The sequence below is a fragment of the Carya illinoinensis genome, chromosome 4, assembly GCF_018687715.1.
Source record: "Carya illinoinensis cultivar Pawnee chromosome 4, C.illinoinensisPawnee_v1, whole genome shotgun sequence".
In the NCBI taxonomy this organism is placed as follows: Eukaryota; Viridiplantae; Streptophyta; class Magnoliopsida; order Fagales; family Juglandaceae; genus Carya; species Carya illinoinensis.
The window spans coordinates 43120282-43146428 of record NC_056755.1 but is presented as its reverse complement, the minus strand read 5'-3'; the positions used below and the strand labels follow the sequence as shown (position 1 = coordinate 43146428).

General features: G+C 33.9%; 1 protein-coding gene across 2 annotated transcripts; it reads left to right on the top strand.

The window, feature by feature from the left end:
- The first annotated feature begins 22689 nt into the window (after positions 1-22689).
- On the top strand, positions 22690-25361 carry LOC122306871 (mitochondrial inner membrane protease subunit 1-like). 2 transcript variants are annotated; one of them, XM_043119409.1, is made up of 6 exons: positions 22690-23078; positions 23746-23949; positions 24329-24512; positions 24621-24727; positions 24818-24921; positions 25033-25361. In XM_043119409.1, the coding sequence occupies exons 2-5, from the start codon at positions 23768-23770 to the stop codon at positions 24903-24905; spliced, it is 561 nt and encodes a 186-aa protein (XP_042975343.1). In that variant the 5' UTR covers positions 22690-23078; positions 23746-23767; the 3' UTR covers positions 24906-24921; positions 25033-25361. The 2 variants fall into 2 exon arrangements, with proteins under 2 accessions (XP_042975343.1, XP_042975342.1); XM_043119408.1 differs by having other exon boundaries at positions 22695-23078; positions 23777-23949.
- The last annotated feature ends 786 nt before the right edge of the window (positions 25362-26147 follow it).

Below are 26147 nucleotides of genomic sequence, written 5' to 3'. Positions count from 1 at the left end.
TAGGAGTATAGGACCAAAAGGCTCGGAGTCTAATCAGTGGCTCATACTCCAAGCTTTAAGTTTAGATTTTCTCATTCAAAAAATAAAAATAAAAAAAGTTAAGCTTTTCCAGCTCGGAATGGCTATGAACAGGAAAATGCAGTACAGGACTCGCTTAAAATGGTGACTGCAGAACTAGTGCTCATTCAAGTGTTACTGCAAGTAAAGACAACTTAAAAGATTTAAGTGAGATTCTATGAAGCATGCCATGTGCTGGTTTCACCTGTCTCCTTTGAGATCATGGAAAGTAGGGTCATTGAATGGGCATACATCATTGAAAGTTTGGGACACATTTTGGCATTGCAGGTGGGCATTAAGGCTTCGTTGGAATGTCACCAACTTCATTGCTATGTCACAAAATAAGTAAACATCCAATTTTTTTATTAGCTTTGCATGAACCCCAGTTATTTATCCGAGAACAGTAAAACATGAAATGGCAAATCAGAGTCCTAAGAACCCTCATTTCCAAATGTTTACTGTGGTCAAAATTAGCAAACAAAACAAAGGAAGTGCTGTATGCCAAGTGCCAACATGGTATGGCTGCATCTTTTTCTCGAAATTGTATTGTACAAGAAAAGTTCAATAATCAATGTCATCTTCCAGGTTGGAACATTGGCAAAAATGTGTACGGCATATTACACACAGAGAGAGAGAGAGAGAGAGAGAGAGAGATTACACACCACCGACACCACTTAAACAGAATCGTAAAGGCTACAGATTGCATGGCCAATTTTCATTTAATTGCAGTAACACTGAAAATAACAGCCTTTCCAGAGGAGTTCAATTATAACGTGAGCAGTTCTTGCCATACAGTACCTCCTAAAAAAGACCTTGTTGAAGCCTGTACAATTATGTACGAAGCCCCATTAATGAATGCACAAAGCTCATGAATAATAAAAATATAGATATTGATGTAGAAATCTTGAATGGATCCCAGATCCATCATACTCTCTGCACTTATCAGACAGCATGGAAGCCCTATGACCTGAATTTTTCTTGGGCTCGGCATATGGGGCAAATACCTTTTTTTAGGCCATATTCTCATCCAAACAACACATGCAACCAGCCATATGAGCACATGGTATGGATGCCTTCCCTACACATGACACATGAGGGAAAATTGCCTTCATCTTTCGCATTATTTGTTAAAGAAGCTCCATCCTCTCTGACTGAAACAGACCAGTCCACTGGGCTTGAATCAATGAATGGATAGTGGATTGGTTCCTCGTCCAAAAACTCCTCAGCAATAGTTGGAGCAGATGGAACTGAAGATGAAGGAAAAAATGTAGAAATGCAATTTTTCGTAAGAACAGGGGGAAACAATATCACTTGTTGGCCATGTTCAGTTGAATTGCACACTTGCCACAATATTCCTTTACTATAAGTGAGAACAATTAATAAAATTACGAAATACCATCATCATCCATTACAGACTTCTTATGTGGTCCATTCCTCCTCCTATTTCTTTGCATTTACATTTTTGGGTTTTACAGCTGAGCCCCACCCATTGGGAGTTGCATTCACTGTAGCATCTCCCCCCATCCATTTGTGTTGATTGAGTCAGAGCTGTGGTAGGAAATTTTTTTTATTGAGAGAGAGGAACTGTTTGGTTTCTAGAAAGAGAAACTCCTCATTCTCTCAAGAAAAAACTCATTCGAGTATTTTTGCCGGAGAGGAAATGAAACTCTCACAAGGGCTACATACACCTTTTATAGTTTATATAAGAGTTGATAATAAATAAGTTATTAGAGTACACTCCTTAATAAGTGAAATGAAAATAGTATAATACAAATTATATATCTCTCAAACTGAACAAGTGTTAAGGCTCAATATTTAAAAAATAGAGATTATAAGTTTTTTTATGAATGAATGTTGTAAAGCTTATGGTTGATATGTTATGTTGTAATTTTGAAGATCTCAAATGAGTTATTATAGACATATGAGACTTCTTTTTTTGAATTTTAAAATATTCAAATGTCAAAAGGAGCATTACATATTTTTCAAATATTTCAAATAAAAGTTTTTCCTTTTTGTAATTGTTAAAGACAATATCATTTATTTTTCAAATTTTTAACCAAATCTTCTACCTTTTTCATATATAAAAAATAAAAAATCAATCACTTTTCATGTTTTTAAACATATCATGCAAATGTGAAAGTTTTACATTTTCAAAATTCAAACTTTCAATCATGTTTTGAATATATGAAAGATGACAATTAATCACTTTTTAAAAATCTAAATTTCTAATTTTTATATATATCATGCACATGTAAAAAATATAAATTGATGTTTTGTGAGAAAATATTATTTTTTAGCCTTAATCATTTTTCGAGTTTTGAAAAAAATATATAAAATTACTCTAAAAGCTTTATTTGTAAGCTTGTTCCCTTTCTTATTCATGCTTGATATTTTGTAGTGCTTGGTTCCATTATATTGATAACTTGAGTCTGAGACTTATTTATTATCATCAAAACCATATGCAGATATATATTTATATGATATTTGAAACTTTAGGTTCAACAATGGGTATAATATACGGAGTATTATACAAGAATGGACAATTCCGAGAACATAATTGGCCTAGTTTGGTTACATAAACAATCTTATCTCATTTTATATTATCATTACAACTTTTTCAAATTCTAGGGGTGAGCACGACTTAGTCGAAGTTGGATTCCCCTAAATCCGACTCTGTCTCCAACTTGTGTAAGTTTCGGTCCGACTCCGACTCTGACTTATCAGAGTAGAGTTGAATTTGGGCTTTCAGTTTTGGGCTTATTAAACCTTCATATTTAGCCCATTTTAAAAAATTTAAAATTAAAACTAAATTATAAACTGCTAATTTACTTCTATACTAATATCTAACTTACTTTTTATACTAGACTTATACTATAGTGTCTAATTATATGTTATCATACTATCGTATTACATATTATTTTTAGTTTCTAATTACATGTTATTATACTATCGTATTACATGTTATTATATTATATTAGTATCTAACTTATTTATTATGTCGTCAATTTTTATCTGTTACATAATATATTCTGTCATGTATTACTGTACCTTACAAGTACGTCATGCTAAGTATGTCATCTATTACATGTATGTCAAGTCATGTAATATTCACTGTTGCAAATATGTCATGTTAAATATGTTGTCTATTATATGTTATGCCATGTTACGAAATGTTTTTATCTCAAGTTGGTCATGTATTTCAAGTTATGTTTAAGTCACATTATGTTACGTCAGGGCTTCAGTCCTTTTGTATTCCAGTCACGTTTCATCTTGAGTACATTATGTTTGTGTAGAATACATGGGGCCACAACAACTGTGGAGTATGTATTTAACTACAATTGTGATGCGTAGAATATATGGGGCCACAACAACTGTGGAGTATGTATTTACACGTAGAATACATGGGACCACAACAACTGTGGAGTATGTATTTTTCATGTTAAGTCAAGTTTGTGTAGAATACATGGGGCCACAACAACTGTGGAGTATGTATTTATACGTAGAATACATGGGGCCACAACAACTGTGGAGTATGTATTTACACGTAGAATACATGGGGCCACAACAACTGTGGAGTATGTATTTTTTCATGTTAATTCAAGTTTCAGAGCAAGTTCATGCTAAGTCAAGTTTCAGATCAAATTCATATCAAGTCAAGTTCAGTTCATGTTTCAATTTAAGTTATGTCAATTATACTATGTTGTACGCTAAGTTATGCTTTAATTATTTATGAATTTGATTATGCATTTATGCTTTTACTGTCATGCATGCATCATTAGCTTGTGTGGAAGTTTTTTGTTAACTTACTGAGATTTGTAATCAAATCTCACTTTGGTAGTCCCAACTACCATTCCCCCTGAATGGTAGATCTTGTTACAGGACCTGAAGGAGAATCAGGAGCTGATCAACTAGACACAGTTGACTAAGTGACGGTGCAACGTCAATGTTAATATAGTAGTTAACGTAAATTACTACTTGTACAATGTAGTTGCATCTTTAGTATTTTTTGGATCATAACCATTTTGGACTAGTGTTGTAATCTACTCAATGGGTCTTTATGTATGAAGTATGTTTTAAGCATTTGGGATATTTTCAATTTGGTGCATAGTATTGCTAAAGAAAAAAAAATTATCCGCTGCGAATATTGCATAATGTTAGATGCATGTTAGGAACATCGCATCTTATATGTCATGAACGGGGGCAGGTAACCTTGTGTTGCATGTCTCGACGCTTCAAATGTCCGTCCGATCCCAAACAGAATTTGGGGACGTCACAAGGTGGTATCAGAGCAAATACGTCTCTGGGCAGTAAATCCATATGTCCTTAGGAAATGCACCAAACATTAGGCTTGAAATTTTAGTCGTCAGTAGGCTTGAATTTCTTAAGGTATGAAAGGCAGTATGTGGTTTTTATACATATACTCGTGTGTTTCAAGAAGGGACACATGACTCGTGATAGAATACATCGGAATCCTAAGGGAGATAACAATCAAGAGGATCAGAATTTTCCGATGGATGAAGGATTAGTTGAGGTAAACATAGTTAACGTTGATCTGATTGCAATTGATGGTAGTATTGCATTATTGTTATTTTGGAGTAAGTCAAGTCTTTGGGGTTGGTAAATTGTACATTGTTTGATTCAAACGAGTCATTGTTTCTATTAATTGTGGTAGTGCTTGAGAATTCAGTTTGGAAGCTGAATTGTTACCCTAGTGGTAAGAGTAACAATTTTCATTAGAAATATTATTGTTCATATCAATGTAGATATAGAATACCTTTTAGTAATATGAGAAAGGATATGTAGGATTGATGAATGGTATTCCACATATTTGGAGGATTGTTTTGATTCTGAGAATATGATAGAAATTGTGTTTGGAAGAGTAATTTGATTAGGAGAAGCTTTAGCCTTAGTAGGATTCATTTATGATAATAGTATTACCACGCCGCCAATAAATAATTTCTGGCAAAGCACTATCTTTATGGATACATAGATCGATCTTCTTTTGAAGACTATTATATGGGGAGTAAAATCTTGGTCTTGAGGATTTATGTGAACATTAGGAACAAATCATTTAGAGTTAAAATAATTGATAACTCATGATGGATAGAAGAGTTATGACAATCATAAGAGAGAAAGTCTCAAGTTTAAGTTATTAACTGGTCGGTTATCGAAGTACTACCTAGGAAGATGACTGATTGTTGCGATTATAAAGAAGTAAATTAATCCTAGACCAGTAGAACTCCTTGAGGTTTTTATTAACTTGAAGATTACTGAGAGTTTGGATATGCATGATTAAATGCATATTTATATGAGTTATTGGATCATGTCATATATATGAAAATCCCTGAAAGAAATAAAATGGAGCACATAAAACATCTACCAGAAGATAGAGACATAAATATGAATATTTGTGAAGTATTATTTTATTATCATAAAGCAAAATTACAGAAATTTGAGGCTCTTTGCCTCAATCTTTAAACGCTCTTGCTCTTCAAAAATCTGCATGCCTTTCCTATCTAAAGGAGTAGCCACTCGAAAAGAAGAGTTAAGCAAAGATTTTAAATCTCTGTTCTCTCGCTTTACTGCTTCTATCTTCATGTTGGATTCCATAAGAAGCCTCTGAAGGATAGAAATTTTCTCCTGGAGTTTGTCAACCCCACCAGTCCTGGATTGCAGTCGCTGAGAATATGCGACAATGGCTGATGAGTATCGAGTACCGAGACTCACAAGCTCGTAGATAAGTTCATTATCTGACTTATTAGTCAGATCATTATTGGATTGCATTATAGCACCTACGGAAGAAGCATAAACAACTGGTGAACGAGGTACAGAATACCTCATGTTTTGGTAATGAGAAGATTGCTGAGCCATTGCAAAGTGATTAAGCAGAAAGAGATTGCAGAGTAAGAATGTAGACTAATTTCAGAAAAGTGAAGAAGATGAGATGAGAAAGACGATGAACTGAATAATTCTTTTATAGAGAAAATTATGACGAATCATCTCTCGTGAATCATTTCTCTACAAGAGACAAGAGCAATGTAGTATCATAGCTGCGGTGCATGACAATTACAGAAGAACAAAGTAGTGTCGTAGCTATGCGGCGCCTGACAACTACAGAAGACCTATAAAAATCATGCGCATCAGAGTTGTCTGGTCTAAAACAGAGGGCCACCGACTTAAAAAAAAAATAGAGAGAGAGAGGATAACAGCTTAATTTTGATGAATTCTCTACTAACTTTGGTATTTACAAGAACACTTAAAGTATATCGCCTATGTTTTTCTAAAGAAGAGTTTCGGAAGATTATTTACTTGAAATTTTAAGTTTGGAGAGTGTGTCGATACAACTTGGCCAACCTTGTGGAAAGAAGTATAATATAATTGTTGATTAAAATAAGAGAGTTAAGGAATGACATAATCTCAAAGGTAAATATATACGGGATAGACACCAGGTTGGTAAGCAATACATATTCCTTAACTTGTTATTTCTTACTTACTTCGATTTCGAGGACGAAATCTTTTTTTTAGGAGGGGAGATTGTAACAGCCCGCTAGAAATTCAATTGTGAAATTTCTATTAACTTTAGAAACCTCGTGAAAACCCCATAAGTTTTCACGAATCCAATAATCGTATAGGTTTTTGTCTAATTACATAGTTAGTGTTATTATTTACTATGGTATCAGAAGTGTGTTTTTGATTATTGGAGATAGTTAGAAGTGTCAAAATGTATTATGGTTTGTGCCATTAAACTCGGAGGGTTATTTAAAGTCTTATGGGGCAATAACATTTTTTTAATATTTTCGGACAAAACGTCTGTTCAAAACTGTAGATATTATTGGATAAAAAGAAATATCTTGAGGTAATTTTCATGAATATTATTGGGTAAAAATATTTTGAGTTGATTTTTATAGATATTATTAGATAAAAATATCTTAAGTTGATTTTTGTAGATACTATTGGATAGAATATTATGAGATAATCTTTTATAGATATTTTGGGTAGGAGAAAACTACACTCAACTCTCAACTCCAGCCTCATCTCTTCCATATCTCATCCATAAGTATCTCCAGCCACCTCTCCCCGCGAAATTATCTTCATTTACACTTTCCATTGAAAGAATATCAAACACTCTCTCTCGGACAGCTTTTAAGAGGTCCTTTGCACGCCCATTTCGAAGCTGTTGTAAGTATTTTATCATAAAGTCTCCTTCATATAAGTTGTTCCTTTTTGAGTCTAGTTTACATGGATATCTTATTTGCCCCATTTGAAGATCATTTGGTCAGTCAAATATTATGTAAACTAGAGAAAGGTCATTCTGGGAGATAAACTGGAGAATATGTTATAGTTTGGAGTTTTTGACCAAGCTAATGGATAGATATTGGTCTGAAATTTTTATGGAGTATTGTTAACATGTATATATGACTATTGGTTGAGGATTTTTGCATGATTAAAGGTTTTGATGAAAGATTTTCTTAGATTTAGAAACTTAGAAACTGGAAGAGGAAAAATAGTTTCTGTTTTGAGAAAGTTTAACTCTTTGGTGGTCTAAACCTATTATAATGACTTTGATAATTTTATTGGAGGATCCTAAACATCTTATATACATGTTATATTATTATTTTGAAGATATTTGATGTTAGTTTCAAAGATATGAAATTTTATGCAAAAAGATATTCAGATAAGCCAAAGTGTGGATATTCTTGGCTAAATTTATGTTTTGGTTAATTTCTAACCATGTGATTTTGAATTAGAAGCTTATATATGTTTTAGGACATCTTTTTAAACCATGTAATGGTTTGGTTTGAAGATCATATATTTATAAGTCATAGATCAAGAGATTTATCAAAACCAGTTGAGGAAAAAGTTTCTGCTTTTGGACTAAGTGTAAAACCAGAAACTCCAAATGTTATTTTGTGATTTTGGTGACTTTAGTTTGATGATTAAAGCATAGTTGATGTTAGGATGATATTATGAATATGTTAGAAGTAAGATTTGATTTTTGAAATTCTTGGAGATGTTTTGATTTAAGGTCAAAACTTGTGATTCAAGTGCTTGGATCTTTTTACAAAAAAGTTTGGTGTTAATTATTAGTTTTTTCTAAATGGATGTTTTAAGTATGGTTTTGAACTTAGGATTGGAAGATGTTTGTTGCAAAATTTTGGTTTAAGCATGAGTTTTGAAATTGGAAGGAATTGCAACAAAAATCAAGGGAAATGGCCTATGGATATTTCGGCCATAGTGTGTTCTTCATAGTTGTGTTTTGTTTTAAATTTTTCTGAGTTGATATTTAAGTTTAGGACAAAATTTACATGAGGAATGTAAATTTTAGAAACTTTTGGAGTTAGTATGCAAAATCCTTAAGTTATGGGTAAAACGGTCATTTTCCCACATATAGAGAGTAAAATGAAAATTTTACTCTTTAAGTTAGTATTTTCCATATTTCAAATTATTAGTGATTTAGTTTTAATTTTTAGAATCACTAATTACAGTTTCTCGTGGTTGCACTTGAAGTTTATAAGAAACGCGGAGATCGAGGTAAGTTAGCTTTTAACTTACTAGCAGTCTACTGTATATGTGTGCTAAGTAAAGGAACTACATTGTATGTATGTATGTTATCATATATGTCATGCCATGCCAAGTTATCACGTAATTGTCTATTATACAGAATTTATTATGTCGTCAATTTTTATCTGTTACATAATATATTCTGTCATGTATTACTGTACCTTACAAGTACGTCATGCTAAGTATGCCATCTATTACATGTATGTCAAGTCATGTAATATTCACTATTGCAAATATGTCATGTTAAATATGTTGTCTATTATATGTTATGCCATGTTACGAAATGTTTTTATCTCAAGTTGGTCATGTATTTCAAGTTATGTTCAAGTCACGTTATGTTACGTCAGGGCTTCAGTCCTTTTGTATTCCAGTCACGTTTCATCTTGAGTACATTATGTTTGTGTAGAATACATGGGGCCACAACAACTGTGGAGTATGTATTTAACTACAATTGTGATGCGTAGAATACATGAGGCCACAACAATTGTGGAGTATGTATTTACACGTAGAATACATGGGACCACAACAACTGTGGAGTATGTATTTTTCATGTTAAGTCAAGTTTGTGTAGAATACATGGGGCCACAACAACTGTGGAGTATGTATTTATACGTAGAATACATGGGGCTACAACAACTGTGGAGTATGTATTTACACGTAGAATACATGGGGCCACAACAACTGTGGAGTATGTATTTTTTTCATGTTAATTCAAGTTTCAGAGCAAGTTCATGCTAAGTCAAGTTTCAGATCAAATTCATATCAAGTCAAGTTCAGTTCATGTTTCAATTTAAGTTATGTCAATTATGCTATGTTGTACGCTAAGTTATGCTTTAATTATTTATGAATTTGATTATGCATTTATGCTTTTACTGTCATGCATGCATCATTAGCTTGTGTGGAAGTTTTTTTGTTAACTTACTGAGATTTGTAATCAAATCTCACTTTGGTTGTCCCAACTACCATTCCCCCTGAATGGTAGATCTTGTTACAGGACCTGAAGGAGAATTAGGAGCTGATCAACTAGACACAGTTGACTAAGTGACGGTGCAACGTCAATGTTAATATAGTAGTTAACGTAAATTACTACTTGTACAATGTAATTGCATCTTTAGTATTTTTTGGATCATAACCATTTTGGACTAGTGTTGTAATCTACTCAATGGGTCTTTATATATGAAGTATGTTTTAAGCATTTGGGATATTTTCAATTTGGTGCATAGTATTGCTAAAGGAAAAAAAAATTATCCGCTGCGAATATTGCATAATGTTAGATGCATGTTAGGAACATTACATCTTATATGTCATGAACGGGGGCAGGTAACCTTGTGTTGCATGTCTCGACGCTTCAAATGTCCGTCCGATCCCAAACAGAATTTGGGGGCGTCACACCAGCCCATCAAAAAGCCATTACTAGAGGATAAGAGAGAGAGAGAGAGAGAGAGAGAGAGAGAGAGAGAGAGGATGGAGAAGTAAAGGAAGGCAATGTGGTGTCAGGAGGAAAAGAGAGGAGGGGATATAAAAGATGGATGATGTAACATAAAGTAAGACGAGGCAAGTGATAAAAGGAGAGGGACTTTCAGGGGGCTCTTTTTGGTAGGACATTTTGGCCAGGATTATAGGGAAAGGCTTCTTGAACATCTAAATATGGGTTTAAGCAATGGAGTCGGGAGTAGGAAGAGAGACCTACGGAATTTATAATACAGTGACGATGAGAGACTATGAGAGGCTGTAAATTAAGTTTATTATAGTGGATTCTCCCCTCCCCAAGTCTGTATGGACGTAGGCCAAGTGCTGAACTATGTAACTTTGCGTGTTCATCTCTCTCTACTTTCCCTGCGTTTATTTACTGTTCACCATGTAAATATGCATTGATACGGTATAGTCGCACCGAATCAGTCGTGGGCTAAGACAGTACCGACTTAGGTCCAAAACAACCTCAACGCGATTGGGGATGGATTCCTCTCCCCTTCCATTGCGCCGTTTTTGGACGTCAACACTTTGAGTCAATTTTTATAAAATTAAATTTATCTTGAATTGATTTATATAATTACGTTAATTGATTGAATTTATTTTCTTCTAAATTATACAAGAAGGTCATATTCTGAAGTTTTTTAATTTAGATTCAAAAAGCAAAAAGAAAAGAAACAATATTATAAAATTGTAAGGGTATCATTACCCTTGTGAATAGTAGTGAGATAGTTTGAGTTAAATATTTATTGAGTTTTGGTAAATGAGAGAGAAAAAGAAAAGGAAAAAAATTATAAAATTAAAATATTGTTATAATATAATCTTTTTAATATATTTTTGTTTTAAGATTTGAAAAAGTTAAATTATTTTTTATTTAAAAGTTTGGAAAAATTATGATAATTAGTTTTAAAAAGTTGTAATGGTTAGTTCGAAAGTGTTTATGTTTAAATGATATTTGCAAAGAAAATGTGATAGGATAAGATGAGATGAAAAACTTTTCCAAACATCCCCTTAGGGTTTTGGAGTAAGGGGATGTTTGGAAAATCTCGAAAGCCACAACTTCCGAACATTAATACGAAAATTGAAAAACAAACAAACCCAGCTAAAACTTGTATCTCTGTGTTACACGGCAGACTAGAGTTGTGGGAGGCAACTAGGGTGCCTTCAGCAGCAGAGGAGAAATATAGGGTTAGTGACAATGAAGTGATGAGGTGATTTTAAATAATTTGTGAATATTAATAAAAAAAATAGTGAATAGTTTGTGAATAATAATGAATTATTTGTGAATAGTAGTAAAGTAGTTTGATACTACTTCACTTTCCAAATACAACCGAAATCTGTCGGGAAGAGATTAAAGGGCTATGTTTGGATTTTAACATGAGTTGAGTTGTGAATAATAATATTTTGTGGGTCCCATTAAGATGAGATTAACTTTTCTAGGTTGAGATAAGTTTAACTTTTTAAGTTGAATTGTATAAAGTACGTTGAGATTAGTTTAACTTTTTTACAATAAGTTGAAAAAGTAGTGAGTCTCATTAATAATTGGTTTGAAATGAGTTGAGTTGCTTAAGGTAGTTGGCTGATGGGCTTGGGTTCTTAAACCTTTTTTAGTAGTTTCTTGAGTCCAATAAAGATTTAGGCCCCGTTTGGTTATACAAATAATCTTATCTAATCATTATAATTTTTTTTAAACTCACATACAAAATATAATAAATAATTTAACTTGTTCAAATTTAAAATAAAAATAATATTAAAAAAATTATATTCTAATCAACTTTCATCACATCTCATCCCATTTTTGTAACCAAATGAGGCATTAGTATTTTTTTTTTAAATGAGGCATTAGTATTGGGTTATGTTTCGTATCAATAAGGGATATGTTTGGATGTTGAGATGAGTTGTAAATAAGAGTATTTTGTGAGTTGCATTGAGATGAGTTAAACTTTTTTAGGTCGAGATGGATTCAACTTTTTAGATTGAAATGTATGAAGTATGTTGAGATGAATTTAACTTTTTTTTTTTAAAATTTTTTTATAGAAAGTTGAAAAAGTAGTGAGTCTCATTTATGATTGGTTTGAGAGGAGTTGAGTTTGGTTCAACAACTAAACACAACCTAAGCGCATTCACAATGGTCTCTTCATCCTATCATTTAAAATATATTACCAAAACTCATTTTTTCTATTTTTTATACTTACTTTTACAATACAATTCTGCTACAGGTAATTGAGCGGCGAAATCGTGAGGGAATTGGCTTATGCCATGTCAATTGATATATTAAAAAAAGATAAAACATTACACAGACGAAATGAAACGGAGGGAAGAATTTAGATTTCTCATTTCAGAAGCAAAAGAAGATGGAAGACTAAGGGGAAAATCACGATTAAGATTTGGCGGAAAAACCTTGATAACCAAGAAATGAAATAGTTTGTAACAATTTGTTTGGATGTTGAGAAAATAGTAGAAAATTATGCAATAGTTCGTATTAGTTTGTTTGGTTGTCGAGAAAACAGAAAAAAAATCATAATCGACCGTAATAGTCTGTAATAGTTAGTTTAGTTGCCGAGAAAACAGAAGAAAATGATACAATAGTCCGTAATAGTCTGTTTGGTTGTCGAGAAAACAGAGAAAAATCACAATTGACCTCAAAATTTTTAATAGATGTCGAGAAAACAAAGAAAAATCACAATCAAATATCCTACAAATATGAGATTCGAGACAACAACTAGTAGATCTCGTGCATCTTTATTTGTCGGCATCGTATGGGTGTCTTTGTGTGCATGTGGTTGGAAAAATAAAATGGTTTGACACAAAAGTGATTAGCTTTGCTGAGTTTTGTCGATTATATGTTAACTCGATCGCTTCATTTGTTAAAAATCAAAATGGAAACAAATGGATGAAACAAAAGCAGTGAAATAGAAGAATATTCTAAAAAAGATGAAGGTGAATGATGGAAAAGGAAATGGAAGATGGAAGGGAGCTCTGAAAATGGAGGAAATGGGGATTTCAAGTGGGAAGGTGGAAGACGAAAAGAATTCTGAAATGGGGAAAAGGGCAAAAAACGAAGGGGGAAAAGAACAAACGGCATTGTTTGGTATTTTGTCAAGTGGGATGCGGTTTCCCTGCGGTTTCTTGGTCGGTTGCATATAGATTTTTTCTTCACAATATACCATACATCATCTTATCTAATTTTTCTTTTTATCATTTAAATATTACACTTTTTAATATATTTTATTCATTTCAAATAAAGTTTAAAGTAGAAAGAGAAATGATTAATGAGTACTTCTTGCGGTTAAGAAAAAAGTGAAAAATAGAAAAAGAAATTAATTAAATATTTATACAAATGTGTATAATTATTATAGATGTAGAGGTCATACCGTACCAAACTGAATATTAATGATAAAATAATAAACTTTTTTTTAAGGCAAGCTTGCAAATAATATAGATAAAAAATATTGCAAAACATTAAGGAAGGTCTTTCCCACTATCAATAAGCAAAATACAAAGAGGGATAGTATCTAATGAAATGCTACTAAACAAGGAGTTTGTAGCTGTTCATTGCGCCACTGAATACTCAAGTCGATTTTGAGATCAATCAATTTTTTTAAAGCTCCAGCCACTGTGGGGTTTCAAGAAGGTTGCAATATCATCCGAGATTGAGGATATCTGCCAATACACTTTCACTTCGTTGATAGAGGAAGTAACCAACTATGAGTCACCAATGATGGAGATGAAGGGAGAGTTGTGGTATACTATCATATTGAAAGCGAGCTTAGCCGCTAGTGCTTCTGCAATCACGGGGATTGTAGTGCGGTTTTCCTCAGTCTATATTTCAATCACTACTCCTGTTGAGTCTCTACTTATAGCTAAGGCTAAAGAGAAGGAGTTTCTGATTGCTGCATCAAAGGATATGGAAATTTGATTTGTGGAATGTTTTTGCCAATCTTTTTCCACTTTGGTACTAATATTTTCTTGCCAAGCCTTTAAGTTTTCTTTATAAGAGAGATTCAACTATTGTGATATTTTGTGGATAGATAGCTCTTTTTGCTTATGAACAATATCATTTTGAAGCCTCCAGATAAAATCTAAAAACAGCACAGCAAAGATTTTGAAAGGATGTTCTTCTTGGGAACTGAGACCAAGCTTTTGCTTTGGATTTAAGATGAATTGAAATAAATCCTTCATTGAAAGCACACCTTAGGAAGATAGGTTTAAAGGCCAATCACTTAAACTCTAGAGAATTCTAGAAATGGGGCATTCTATGAAAATGTGAAACAGGTTTCTTCTTTTTCATCACAGAGAGGATAGTTTATGGAAGAAATGTTTGGGATGGATCTTTTAAGGTGATCTCTTGTAAGTAGAATATCCCAAAGAATTTTCCATAAAAGGAGTTTGTGACGATTGTGGATTTTGAGTTTTCAAATTTTCCTCCAAGGGATATCAAAAGTTGTTTCCCTATTTGGGTTAGCAGAATTTGAGGCAATGTGGTGGGCAGTTTTGACAGAGAATCTCCCACTTTGGGTTTTCATCCAAATGAGGCAATCTGGATTACAAGTGGAGTTAGACAGAGAAATTTTTAAGATTTCCTTGATGTTATCTTATTAGAAAAGAGATGTTAAAATTAGAAGATTCTAGCATCTATTGACTTGAATGATCAGATCTGAGACTTTGAGAGAAGATGATGTTTTAGCTATAGGGAGGAGGGGGGAAGGCTTGAAGGTTTCCAAAGATGGAATCCAAGGATCAAGCCAAGCTCTCACAGATATACCATTAGTAATGTTGAAACACATAGCTTTTTCTAGCAAAGGTTTGGTCTTTAGTATTCCTTTCCAGAGGTTTGTGTCGGAAACCTTTGGGAGGGTTTTTTCAAAAACACTAGATTTCAAATATTTTTTTGATAAAAGGTTGTGCCAAATACCATTACTTGGTTGACACATTTCCCATCATGTCTTTGCTAGCAGTGCTAAATTCAGATTCTCCATCAGCCGTAATCCCAGTCCCCCATCTTGCTTTGGTTGGCATATGATTTTCCATGATTTCAGGCAAAGCTTTTGCTTTTGGCCTTTCCCACCATAAATTTTTGAAGCTAGCATTCAGTGTCTTGTAGATGGACTTTGGTAACATGTACGTTGACATTTTGTATGTGGGCATGGTGCTTACTACTGTCCTGATAAGCATTGTTCTATCAACTTGAGAAAGTATTTTTGATTTTCAATCCTCTAGTCTTTTGTTTATTTTCTCTAGCATTTCTTTGTAGTCCTCTTTTTTGGATCGACTAAAATTTGTCAACATTTCCAGATATTTCATTTTTTATGTCGATTCTTTGTATGGTAGATTTGCCAAGATTTTCCTCCTTGTTACTTGACTAGTATTTTGGGTAATGAAGATCGAGGATTTGCTTTGATTGATACGTTGGCCTGACCATGCTTGGTATTTCTCTAGAACGATATTGATAGCTTTGATTGACTTTTTGTTTTGATTTTTCGAAAATAATTAAGTCGTGCAAAAAGAAGGTAAGAAATTTGGGGACAATTTCTACTAATGTTAATGCCGTCTATCTTCCGTTGTGCTTCCGACCTAGCCAATAGTTTTGAGAGAACCTCTGTGCATAGAATGAAGAGGAAAGGTGAAATAGGGTCACCTTACCGGAGACCTCTTTGAGCTTTAAAAAACCCATTTGGGGATCCATTAATAAGAAGAGAGAAGGAAGCCGTTGTAATGCATTCCTTGATGAGATTTATTCAGGCCGAGCTGAACCCTAAAACTTTCATGATGGCAAAAAGAAAACTCCATTCAATGAAATTGAAAAATTTTTCCATATCTAACTTTAAAACCAACTGTCATTTTTTCCCTTTATGATTCTTTAGATGATGAAATATTTGATGAGCAATTATAGAGTTTTCCTTGATATTTCGACCAGGAACAAAGGCTGTTTGGAATGGGGAGATTATGCCTGAGAGAGAAAGTTTTAAACGATTTTCTAGGATTTTTGTGATTACTTTGTAGATGACATTGGTCAGGCTTATAGACCGATAGTGTTGTGAGGAGCTTGGGCTTGCAACCTTTGGAATAAGAGCAATATGAGTATGGTTCATTTGTTTCAAGAGCTTCCCACTTCTAAAGAAATTTCGCACCACCACAATCACATCTATCTTGATGATATGCCAATAATGTTTATAAAAGAGGGATGTCATCCCATCTGGTCCCCGGGCTTTATGGTTTGAGATTTGCTTTAATGCTCCATAAATTTCAAGTTCCAAGGGCAGAGCGGTTAGGAATTCATTTTCAGCCTCTGAAATCTGACTATTGAAAATATGTTCAAGATGCCCAAGGAAAGGAGGATTTGAAGAGGTGTAGATGAATTCAAAATGGTTTATAAAAGTAGATTCAATAATATCCTGATCCATAGTCCAAATACCTGGGCTTATCTTGATTGATTCAGTCACATTTCTTCTTCGACGGATTGTCGTTGACAGATGGTAGTACTTTGTATTCAGGTCAGTTGTGGTGAGCCAACTTATTCTTAATTTTTGTCTCCAAAGAGTTTCTTCATACTTTAATTGTTCTTGTAAATTGAGGTGAAGGAATTTTTCTCTCTACAAGCTCTACTGGTTTGGTAGGTTGCTCTGAAGATTTCTAAGCTCTATTTCAAGTTGTTGAATATTAGTTTGAATTTTTCCGAAATGATTTTGATTCCAAACTTTAAGAGTGTTTTTTGTTTCCTTGATCTTTTTGAAGAGTATGAAAGCTGGGTTCCAATAGAATTGTTGATGCCACACTTCTTGAATGATCACATTATTAAGGGGCTCCCGAGTCCATAATTCTTCAAATTTGAAGGAGGAAAAGTTCTTCCTTATCTTTGTAGCATTGAGTAGGTAGGGGTTATGGTCTCAGGCCACAGAGACTATATGTTGAATGGTTGCTTATGGGAAAAGCAGTCGCCATTGAGTATTTGCGATGATCAAAGAAAGGCTAGATTGTGGCATCGCTTTCCCATTTCGATTGTTTGTCCAGGTAAAGATGGGCCCCGAAAAACCAATGCCTATTAGGCCATGAGAGTCCATTAAGTATTATAAGCCGCCTATTGAAGATGACGTTATTGGCCTTCCTCCATATTTATCTTGTTGGCTTAATAAGTCATTGAAGTCCCCTATGCAAAGCCAATGACAGTAAAGGAACTATGAGTTGAGTCCAAAAGATTCCAAAGATTTACCTTTTGTTTCCATTGAGCCGGTGCATAAACAAAGGTTGTTAATCAATGATGATTTGAAGGATCAAAATAAACCAAAATACAAATAGCATTAGCATTGTTATAAACCGGTTCAATATCCACACTCGGTTGCCATAATAACAAAAGCCCTCATTTTTTTCCCGAGGTAGGTACATTAACAAAATGGTGGAAACCTAGTATATTTACAATAATATGGGTGTTATCATTTGACACTAATGTTTCTGACAAAAAGCTAATATCCAGATTAAACTTATTTATAAAGGCCCTAATACTCCTGATTGCTTTAGGGCAAGCTAAACCCTGCAATTCCATACCAATGATTTCATGGAATATTTGGAAGCATGGTAGAGCCCACCTCGTCAATTTTCTTGGACTTTCTAGACATTGATGCTTTTGATGTAGCTTTGCCATATGGTTTTGATCTTGGATCTTCCTTAGATTTTTTGATTTTTCTTGAGTGCTTCGACTTCATAGACAGTAACAAGATTGCAGCTTCTTTTTCCTCATCACTAGTAGCTTTGATAATGTTGCCTGACTGTGGGTTACCAACCTCAGATGTTTTTGTGCTTTAAACCTCAACGAGCTAGATTCCTGAGCAAGAATAGGAGCCACCCTTTTCTGTGAAGTTTCCAACTCTGAATAAGGAATTAGTGAGAATGAGCTCTCTGGGGGGTGATAGGAAATGTCGTAGGCTAGAAGGCCTTCCTGAAGAGAGGGATTACTTTTTGCCACATAGCGTTTGTTGGGCCTTGGCTTCTTAGGGACAGACTGATGGCTTGAAGTTTCTTAAGAGACACTTAGATTAATTGGGTGATAAGTAATGGAGGGCCTGAAGTATAAATATTTTGGTTTTGAACCCAATGGATTCAACGCGTTGAAGGGTAGGCCATACTTCCATTTGCTACTATGAGATCTGCCATCCAGATGGGCCGTTTTTGCTAGTGCATGTGATGGGCTCTGAAAGACCTCAATATTCCTTTATAGGCCCAGCTTTATAGGACTAATCAATTGTTGCTTTAAGATATTTTCTTCCCCCAGCGAGAAGCCAGCTGGTTTTGTTTGCATAAAAGCTTCGGCACTGGCTTTTAGCTAGCGTTGGACCCATTCTTCCATATTAATAGTTGAAAGGAGAAGCAATTCCTACTGTTTCGTCATTGTAAGCTTACTGTAAAGAGTCTGTGGATCAGTAGATTGAGAGACTTGAGTGTCTTAAGTGATTGATGGGATGTTGTTTGGTGGAGGTGAAATTAAGCCTGAAGTGAATGTGGAAATCCCGGTTGTTGGAGATGAAATTAATTCTTGCAAGGAGCTACTGCAGGCTACAGTAGAGGGAGTTTTGCTTGCTGGCACACCTCTATAATGGGCTGAAGTAAATGGCTGAGACTCCTAGAGTGATCAATCTTCCCCTTGCCCAGTCGTTTTTCAGAAGATAAGGTCTTTAAGATTACTTCCTCCACTTGCATCTGCTTGAGATTTGAACTGAAAAGCTTTAAAATTTGGGTTTGACATGAGCTCAAAGGGTGAAGATACCCTTCTCGGATGTTTATGAGAGGTGGAAATCTTTTGAGTGCTCTGATTCCTTTCTTGATGAAAATCCCAGCTATTCTTTGGTTCTCCTCTAACAAAAGCATTACCTCTAATCAAGAAATTTTCTTCTACAATCATATTTTTTCCTTTTCCAAGCATGTCTGCTATTAGAGAATCTTTCTTTTTTTCATTTAGAGGGGGCATATGGAACATTAGTGCTAACAAACCGAAACCCCCATTCTCTAACATTTCAGAGTTAGAGAGAGAGAGAGTTCTCTTGATTCCTATCTTCTTCTAGAAAGCGATCCATTGGTAGCCTAGGTACTCTTGCTTGATCTCGTTGAATTGGATTAATCGACATGAAGATAGGAGATTCCACACGTAGCCAAGGCCTAAATGGCATCTGTTTTGAGGTGGAATTAAGAGATTTATAGAAGGTTTGTGAATGCCCAATTCTACCACAAGCATAACAAAAGTAAGATAAGCACTCATATTTAAACAAGACCCATGTGTTGAGATTGAAGTCCCTTAGTTCCTAGAGGCCTTGTTTCAAAGGTTTAGTAACATCAATATCCACCTTGATTCAAATAAATTTCTTACTAGCTAGACCAAACAAGAGATCAACATCCACTCCTGGATAAGTTCCGAGAGCACTCCCTATTTTATGAGCATTTTTTTCTATCATATGATTCTCTGTGAGTCCATGAGTTTGAACATGGAAAGGAGATGTATTGAGACTAATATCTCTTCATGTGGATTCTGCAGGACAATTTTTGAGTAAGAGGAAATGTCCCTTGAAGTTCCAAGGGATTTGGCTTAGAATCCTCATTTTATCACCAGCATTTTGGAATGTAAAGAGAAAAAGATTTACATTAAGGTCTTCAATGTGAAACTTGCTGAGGAAGCTCCATGCTGTTCTGAATGAAGCATGTAAGGAAATCATGTTTAGAGGACGAGTAGCAACAATTTTCCCAATGAGAGCCAACTTAGGATCACCATTAGTTGGTTCATTTTTAGGAGATAGATTATCCATCGAAAGAAAGAGCTTCTGTTTGGGAGATCAACTGCTCCATATCCATAGAAGGACGAGAAATAAAAAAAGGAACTTTGTAAATTTTTGGGAGGTTTACAAGCAAACTACTAGGAGATGCTAATAGAACTCTAGGAGAGCAAAGCGGGATGTTTTTGTTGCAGTTGTTAGAAGCGTTTCCTTGGAAATATGGTGTGCAAGATCCATTCTTTTTATAAAATAAAAAACTGTTAGAGCACTGTGTTGAACCCAATGTTTCAAGTTTCATATGATTATAAATCTACATATGGATTTTGATGATAACAAATGAATTCAAAGAATAAAGGAGTTTCAAGCTCAAGTTGTTCACACAATCGAATCAAGCACATCAAAGAACCAAGTATGAGCAAGAAGGAAACAAGTTCACATTAAAGTCATAGAGTAATGTTGTAAATCTCTTAAAATTCGAAATTAGGATTAATACTCAAAATTAATATTTTATCATAAAGCATTAAAATACATTTTCCACATGTGCATGAATATTTTTGAAAATTTTGAAAGATGATTGATTGTCATCTTTTGCATGTGCATGCCTTGATTAAAAGGTTGAACTTTGAAAATATTAAAGATGATTGATTGTCATCTTTCACATGTGTATGTTTTATTTGAATATTTTCAAAAGTGATTGATACTTTTTTAGACTTATACAAAAGGTAGATGATTTTGTTTGAAAAATTTGAAAAGTAAAGTGTGCTCATTTTGTCATATACAAAAAGTAAAAGATTAGGTTTGAATTTTTTGAAAAGGAAAGTGTGCTCATTTTGTCATATGCCAAAAGTAAAAGATTAGGTTTGATTTTTTTGAAAAAGTGAATGATGTTGTCTTTGACAATTGAAAAAGAAGAACTTTTTATTTGAATTTTTTGAAAAAGTGAATGATGTTGTTTTTGACATGTGAATCTTTTTAAATTTGAATATGAAGTCTCATATGCTTATAAATAGATCATTTGAGAGCTTCACATTTACAACACCAAGAGCATACAACATTCATTCAAAGCTTTCATTTTCTCTTTTTTAAGTATTGAGCCTTAATCCTTGTTCATTTTGAGAGATATAGTTTACGCTGTATTGTTCTTATTTCACTCATTGAGGAGTGTTTTCTGATAACTTACCCACTATCAGCTTTTGTATTAGAAAAATGGTGTATATAACCCTTGTGCGTGTAGAAAATATTCTACACGGGGAATAGTTGAATCACCACGTGTAAAGTGATTGCAAGTGTAGAGGGTGTTCTACACGGATCCTTTGTAGCGGTGTTGTTCAAAGGTGTAATAGGTTTCTATCTCCACCTGAAGGAGGTTGAATAGTGAATTTGGCAATCCTCAAGGGGTAGCTTGAGGCGAGGACGTAGGCAGTGAGGCTGAATCTCATTAACATACTGAGTTTGCTTCTCTCTTACCCTTACTCTTTATATTTATTGTTATTTCATATTTTGTTTATATTTTATATTATATATTTGATTTATAATTGTTATTTTTTTAATACAATTCAATTCACCCCCCTCTTGTGTTAGTCATCTGGGCAACACTGGCATTGGATTAGCCAAATGCCAATGCTTTTCATATTTTAAAGAATGTTGATGAAATTAAATCCATATTGAATTAGCTAAACACTTTTTATATGAACTATTAGCTATAGTAAATTCATCTCACATTCTATATATGAAAACAACCATAGCTTCTTCAAACTAGTTTTTTATTATTTCTTGTCTCACATTCATCCCACATTTGATATTATTATATTATATATATGGAATTTCTATGGATGGTACATATGAAATTTTTATTTATATAATATGAGATTTCACTATCTATTAACATATGAGATTATTATATTATAGATTGTTAGATTGTGAAAATAAAAATAAATATGATTGTTGGAGGTTATTGAAGATTATGAAAATAAAATAAAAAAGTATTAAAAAATTAATTAAAGAAATATAAATAATAAAAAATAATAATATTTTATTATTATAGAGAATATGATGGCTAATCTAATGTAAATTTTAAGTGTTGAGTGGTTAGCTAAAAATTAAAAAGTTACATATTCTTCAAATTTTAAAGATTGGAATAGCCAAATCCAATCCAATGCCAATGCTCTTCAAGCACTAGCATTGGATTAGCCATATGCCAGTACTTTTCATATTTTGAAGAATGTTGATGAAATTAAACCCACGTTGAATTAGCTAAACACTTTTTATATGAACTATTAGCTACAGGAAATCCATCCCACATTCCATATATGAAAACAACTATAGTTTCTTCAAACTAGTATTTTATTATTTCTTGTCTCACATTCATTCCACATTTGATATTATTATATTATATATATGGAATTTTTATGGATGGTACATATGAGATTTTTATTTATATAATAAAAATTTTCACCATCTATATACATATGAGATTATTATATTATAGATTGTTGGATTATGAAAATAAAAATAAATATGATTATTGGAAGTTATTAAAGATTATGAAAATAAAATAAAAAAGTATTAAAAAAATTAATTAAAGAAATAAAAATAAAAATAAAAATAAAAATAATATTTTATTATTATAAAAAATATGATAGGTAATTTAATATAAATTTTAAGTATTAGATAATTAACTAAAAGTTAAAAAATTATATATTTTTAAAATTTTAAAGATTAAAATAATCAATCCAATACCAATGGACTTAACTAGCTATTTTAAGCTGTTTCTTTCCAATTTTACAAAAGCACGAGTTTTACATACCCATTGGAAATGCTCTGATTAGACTTCTCAGTCAATTGAATCCTGTTTAGCCCATGTCAGGGCGTCTGTCATTTTTCTTTGTTGCACAGCACAGTAGCTTTCTCTTTTAGAGTTTGTTACAATTCAGGAGCACAAAGCATGCGGGGGAGGATTCCCTCTTCAGGCAAAAAATCAATACAGCAAACCATTTTCTCTCTTTCCCCGTCTCTTTCTCCTTCATGCAAAAAATCAATACAACAAACTATTTTCTCTCTTTCCCTATCTCTCTCTCTCCTTCTCTTACATTCTGCAGGCACTCACCCTCATAGTGAGCTTATTCCTTCTTTACTGATCAGGCGTATAACACTCTGTTTGCGATGGTTTCCCTATCATCGTGGGCCCGGTACATATCCCTCAAGCTTGAGTATTCCGCCTCTCTCATAGAGAAGGTCCCTCACTTCATCTACATTTTTCTCTTGTGATTTTCGCGAATGGGTTTTTGTTCATTTTGATTGATTGCTCTCATTGGAATTAACTTTTTTCGTTAAATATTTATTTGGGTCCCTGTTTATTTTCCGTTTGGTTTTTGTTTGTGGGGTTTGTTCTGAATAGCAAACTAGTTTTCTGTGAATGTTTATAACAATGAAGTGCTATTCAATCTAAAATGGGAAAAGAAGGTGATGGTTTGGGTTCTTATGAATTTTAGATTATAGGCGAAATAGTGGCCCAGTGAAATACACAGACATAAGAGGTGCTATATGAGGGCTTTATCCTTTTAAGTTGTGCTCCGCACTAGATCTAAACCTCAAGTCTGAAAGTTGAGGCATCTTCTTTATGGCTTGCCTCATCTTGTAATCCTGACAAAATTTTTGATCATGTTAGCTAACTTATACTTGTTACAGTGTGGTGTATTCGGGGGTTGGATCCCCGAGGGTTTCATTCCTTCCCCCAGTTGCCTGAAAAAAATTTACTTTTGGACTACACAGAGGGTATACATGGTTAAGTGATGCTTAATATTCTTGATGGGTTTACTGCACCTGTTTTATTTTACTTTTTTTTTTTTTTTTGGAACTTCTTTAATACAAAAAATAAAATAAAAAACTGTTTTCCTTGTAGATTTCCTGACCATATCTGCAATATGATGCAGCGCTTTGAAAGAGGTCAAGTAACATCTGGAGAAGCAATTGATGCTATTTTGAAGAATTTTTTTCTGGGAAAGTTGACATACTTATACTGGACTAGGGGAGAAGAAATGGCTCCGACTATAGGTGCTCCAAGAGGGACTGTTCTTGTCCGGAAATTACTAGCTGCAGACCCAAAGTAACTTCAGCTTTCTTTTACCAAAGAGAACTCTAAACTCAATAATTTTAAACTCAGTTTTTCATAGGGTTTTGTGTTAGGGTTGGATTCTGAATTCTATTTAAGCATAACAAGGCCAGTTTGGCTACCCAAGTTGTTATTTTTGAGTATAAATTATAAGAAATACTCTTTGAGAGAGTTTTCTATCAATTCCTATCATCGTAGGATTGTTTTCTGGGTTATAGAAGAGTTGTGATGTTATTCAATGATTCGACTTCCCAAACACCCACAATACATCAGTTTCCTGCACTTTTGTTTGATGGCATATTTGTTGTTTAACTTCTTTATATCTCTTGTTTGACTTATTTATTGATTTACAGCATATGTGTTTCTGTTTTAGGCATGTTTTCACCGGAGATGTGGTGGTGTTGAGGGACCCCATGAAATCGTATAAATATATAGTCAGAAGATTGGCTGCCATTGAAGGGTGTGCAATGTGCTCTAAGGATGAAAAAGAGGAGCCCTTTGTTCTTGAAAAGAATCAGTGCTGGGTGTTGTCCGATAACGAAAACTTAAAGCCCGAGGTAGATGGGATTTTGTTATCTAATAATTTAATTATTTCCTTGAGACTAATTATTCTTAAAATGCCTGGCGTGAACGGATTATTTGCTTTATTTTTCCTCTAATAACAGGAAGCAAGGGACAGCCGGAACTTTGGTCCAGTTCCCATGACAAACATCGTTGGCAGAGTAATCTATTCTATGCGAACAGCTGTGGATCATGGCCCTGTGCAGAACAGGTTTAAACCTCATTTTACTTTACCCAGTTTTTTTCCTCCTGTTAGAAAAAGTGCTGGTGATGATTGAAAAATATGGGTTCCTCTTACCAGTTCTTCCAGCGTGAGAGAGGATTTATTGGTGTTAGAAATCGAACTAGATGTGGAGGAGATGAGAAGAACTCACCACTTCCAGGTCTAAACTGTTACAATTTGAGGCAAGGACTTGGTCTCTATGTATTTTTTTCCCTCCCTATTTTCATTGTTAGATTACTTTCTGTTTGAGATGCAAGTCAAACTTTAGAGAGTGGATTTTGAATTTGTAACAGTTATCACTTGGGTTCGTGGGCCTTATTTTATTACGAATGGCAAGGGCAAGCTCGAAGCAAGGGAGCTGAGTTGAAGTCAACTAGTTCATTTCACTTCGCTTGAAGGACGGGCTCCAGACGGGCCACTATCTTAGTTTAGGTTTATCTAGCTTTTTACTTTAATAGGCCGGCCCAGTAGCCTACCTAGCCCCTTTGTTTAGACATTAGGACTCTAGCTGTACAATTTACATTTCAGTTATTTGTCGTGTGTTTGTATTTCGGCCCATGGCCATGAATATTTGTACCGCTGGGAACCTTTTGTAAGGTTAACTTTTCCTAATTTCTCTCAACTGCCTTTTCCTTTTGATCGTCAGACATAGAAGGTTGGCATATTCATCACGTTTATTCATGAGCAGGTGTGCCAAAGAGAGCAATCTGGTCTTTCATCCTTCCGAAGCATATGATGCGGCGGGCACTGAATCGAAAGTTGAGCTATATTTGAACTGCCGAAAGTGTGAAAGGAATGAATCTTCATGCATCTGTTCTGGATGTTCTTATATGGCTTTTGCCATTGCGAAGCTTTCAAATGTCACATCTGATTCTATAAAACTGTACCTTATCTTTCAACCCATCTGCCTGCCATAGTCGTTTTTTATGCTCTAAACTCAGTGTCTTCTAAATAGGTCGGGACTTATCACTTGCCCCCATTATAAATAGACAACTGCTGAGGCTTCGATTCAAACGTGCAGAAATCAGGAAAGACCGTCGAGAAATCGTGTATCACGTTTTCGTTCAATAAAACTGGCGTCATTACGTGCGTAAGGAAGAGCACGTTTTTAACGCCTACTGGTAGCATAATCACTCAAATTTAAGGATATAGTTATAAGTGTAATTATATTTATATTGTGCACAATTTATAGTCAAATGGAGGATCTGTATGCAACAATTTGTTGAGAAATAATATTTGTAATTTTAGGATGTATAAATTCTGAACACTTTTTTTAAGAAAATTGAATAAATCTAAAATTCATATGCGGGAGTCCGGGACTTGCATATCTTAAGCAAAGTGCACGTTTGTACTTTTACTTTTTGATAAAAGAAAAATGATATGTATAATCGTGAGTATGCAAGTACCG

Coding starts and splice junctions, on each gene's coding strand:
- LOC122306871 (XM_043119408.1), top strand. CDS start 23,007: ATGGTTTCCCTATCATCGTGGGCCCGGTACATATCCCTCAAGCTTGAG. Junction 23,079..23,776: donor CCGCCTCTCTCATAGAGAAG/GTCCCTCACTTC, acceptor AATATGATGCAG/CGCTTTGAAAGAGGTCAAGT. Junction 24,513..24,620: donor ACGAAAACTTAAAGCCCGAG/GTAGATGGGATT, acceptor CTCTAATAACAG/GAAGCAAGGGACAGCCGGAA.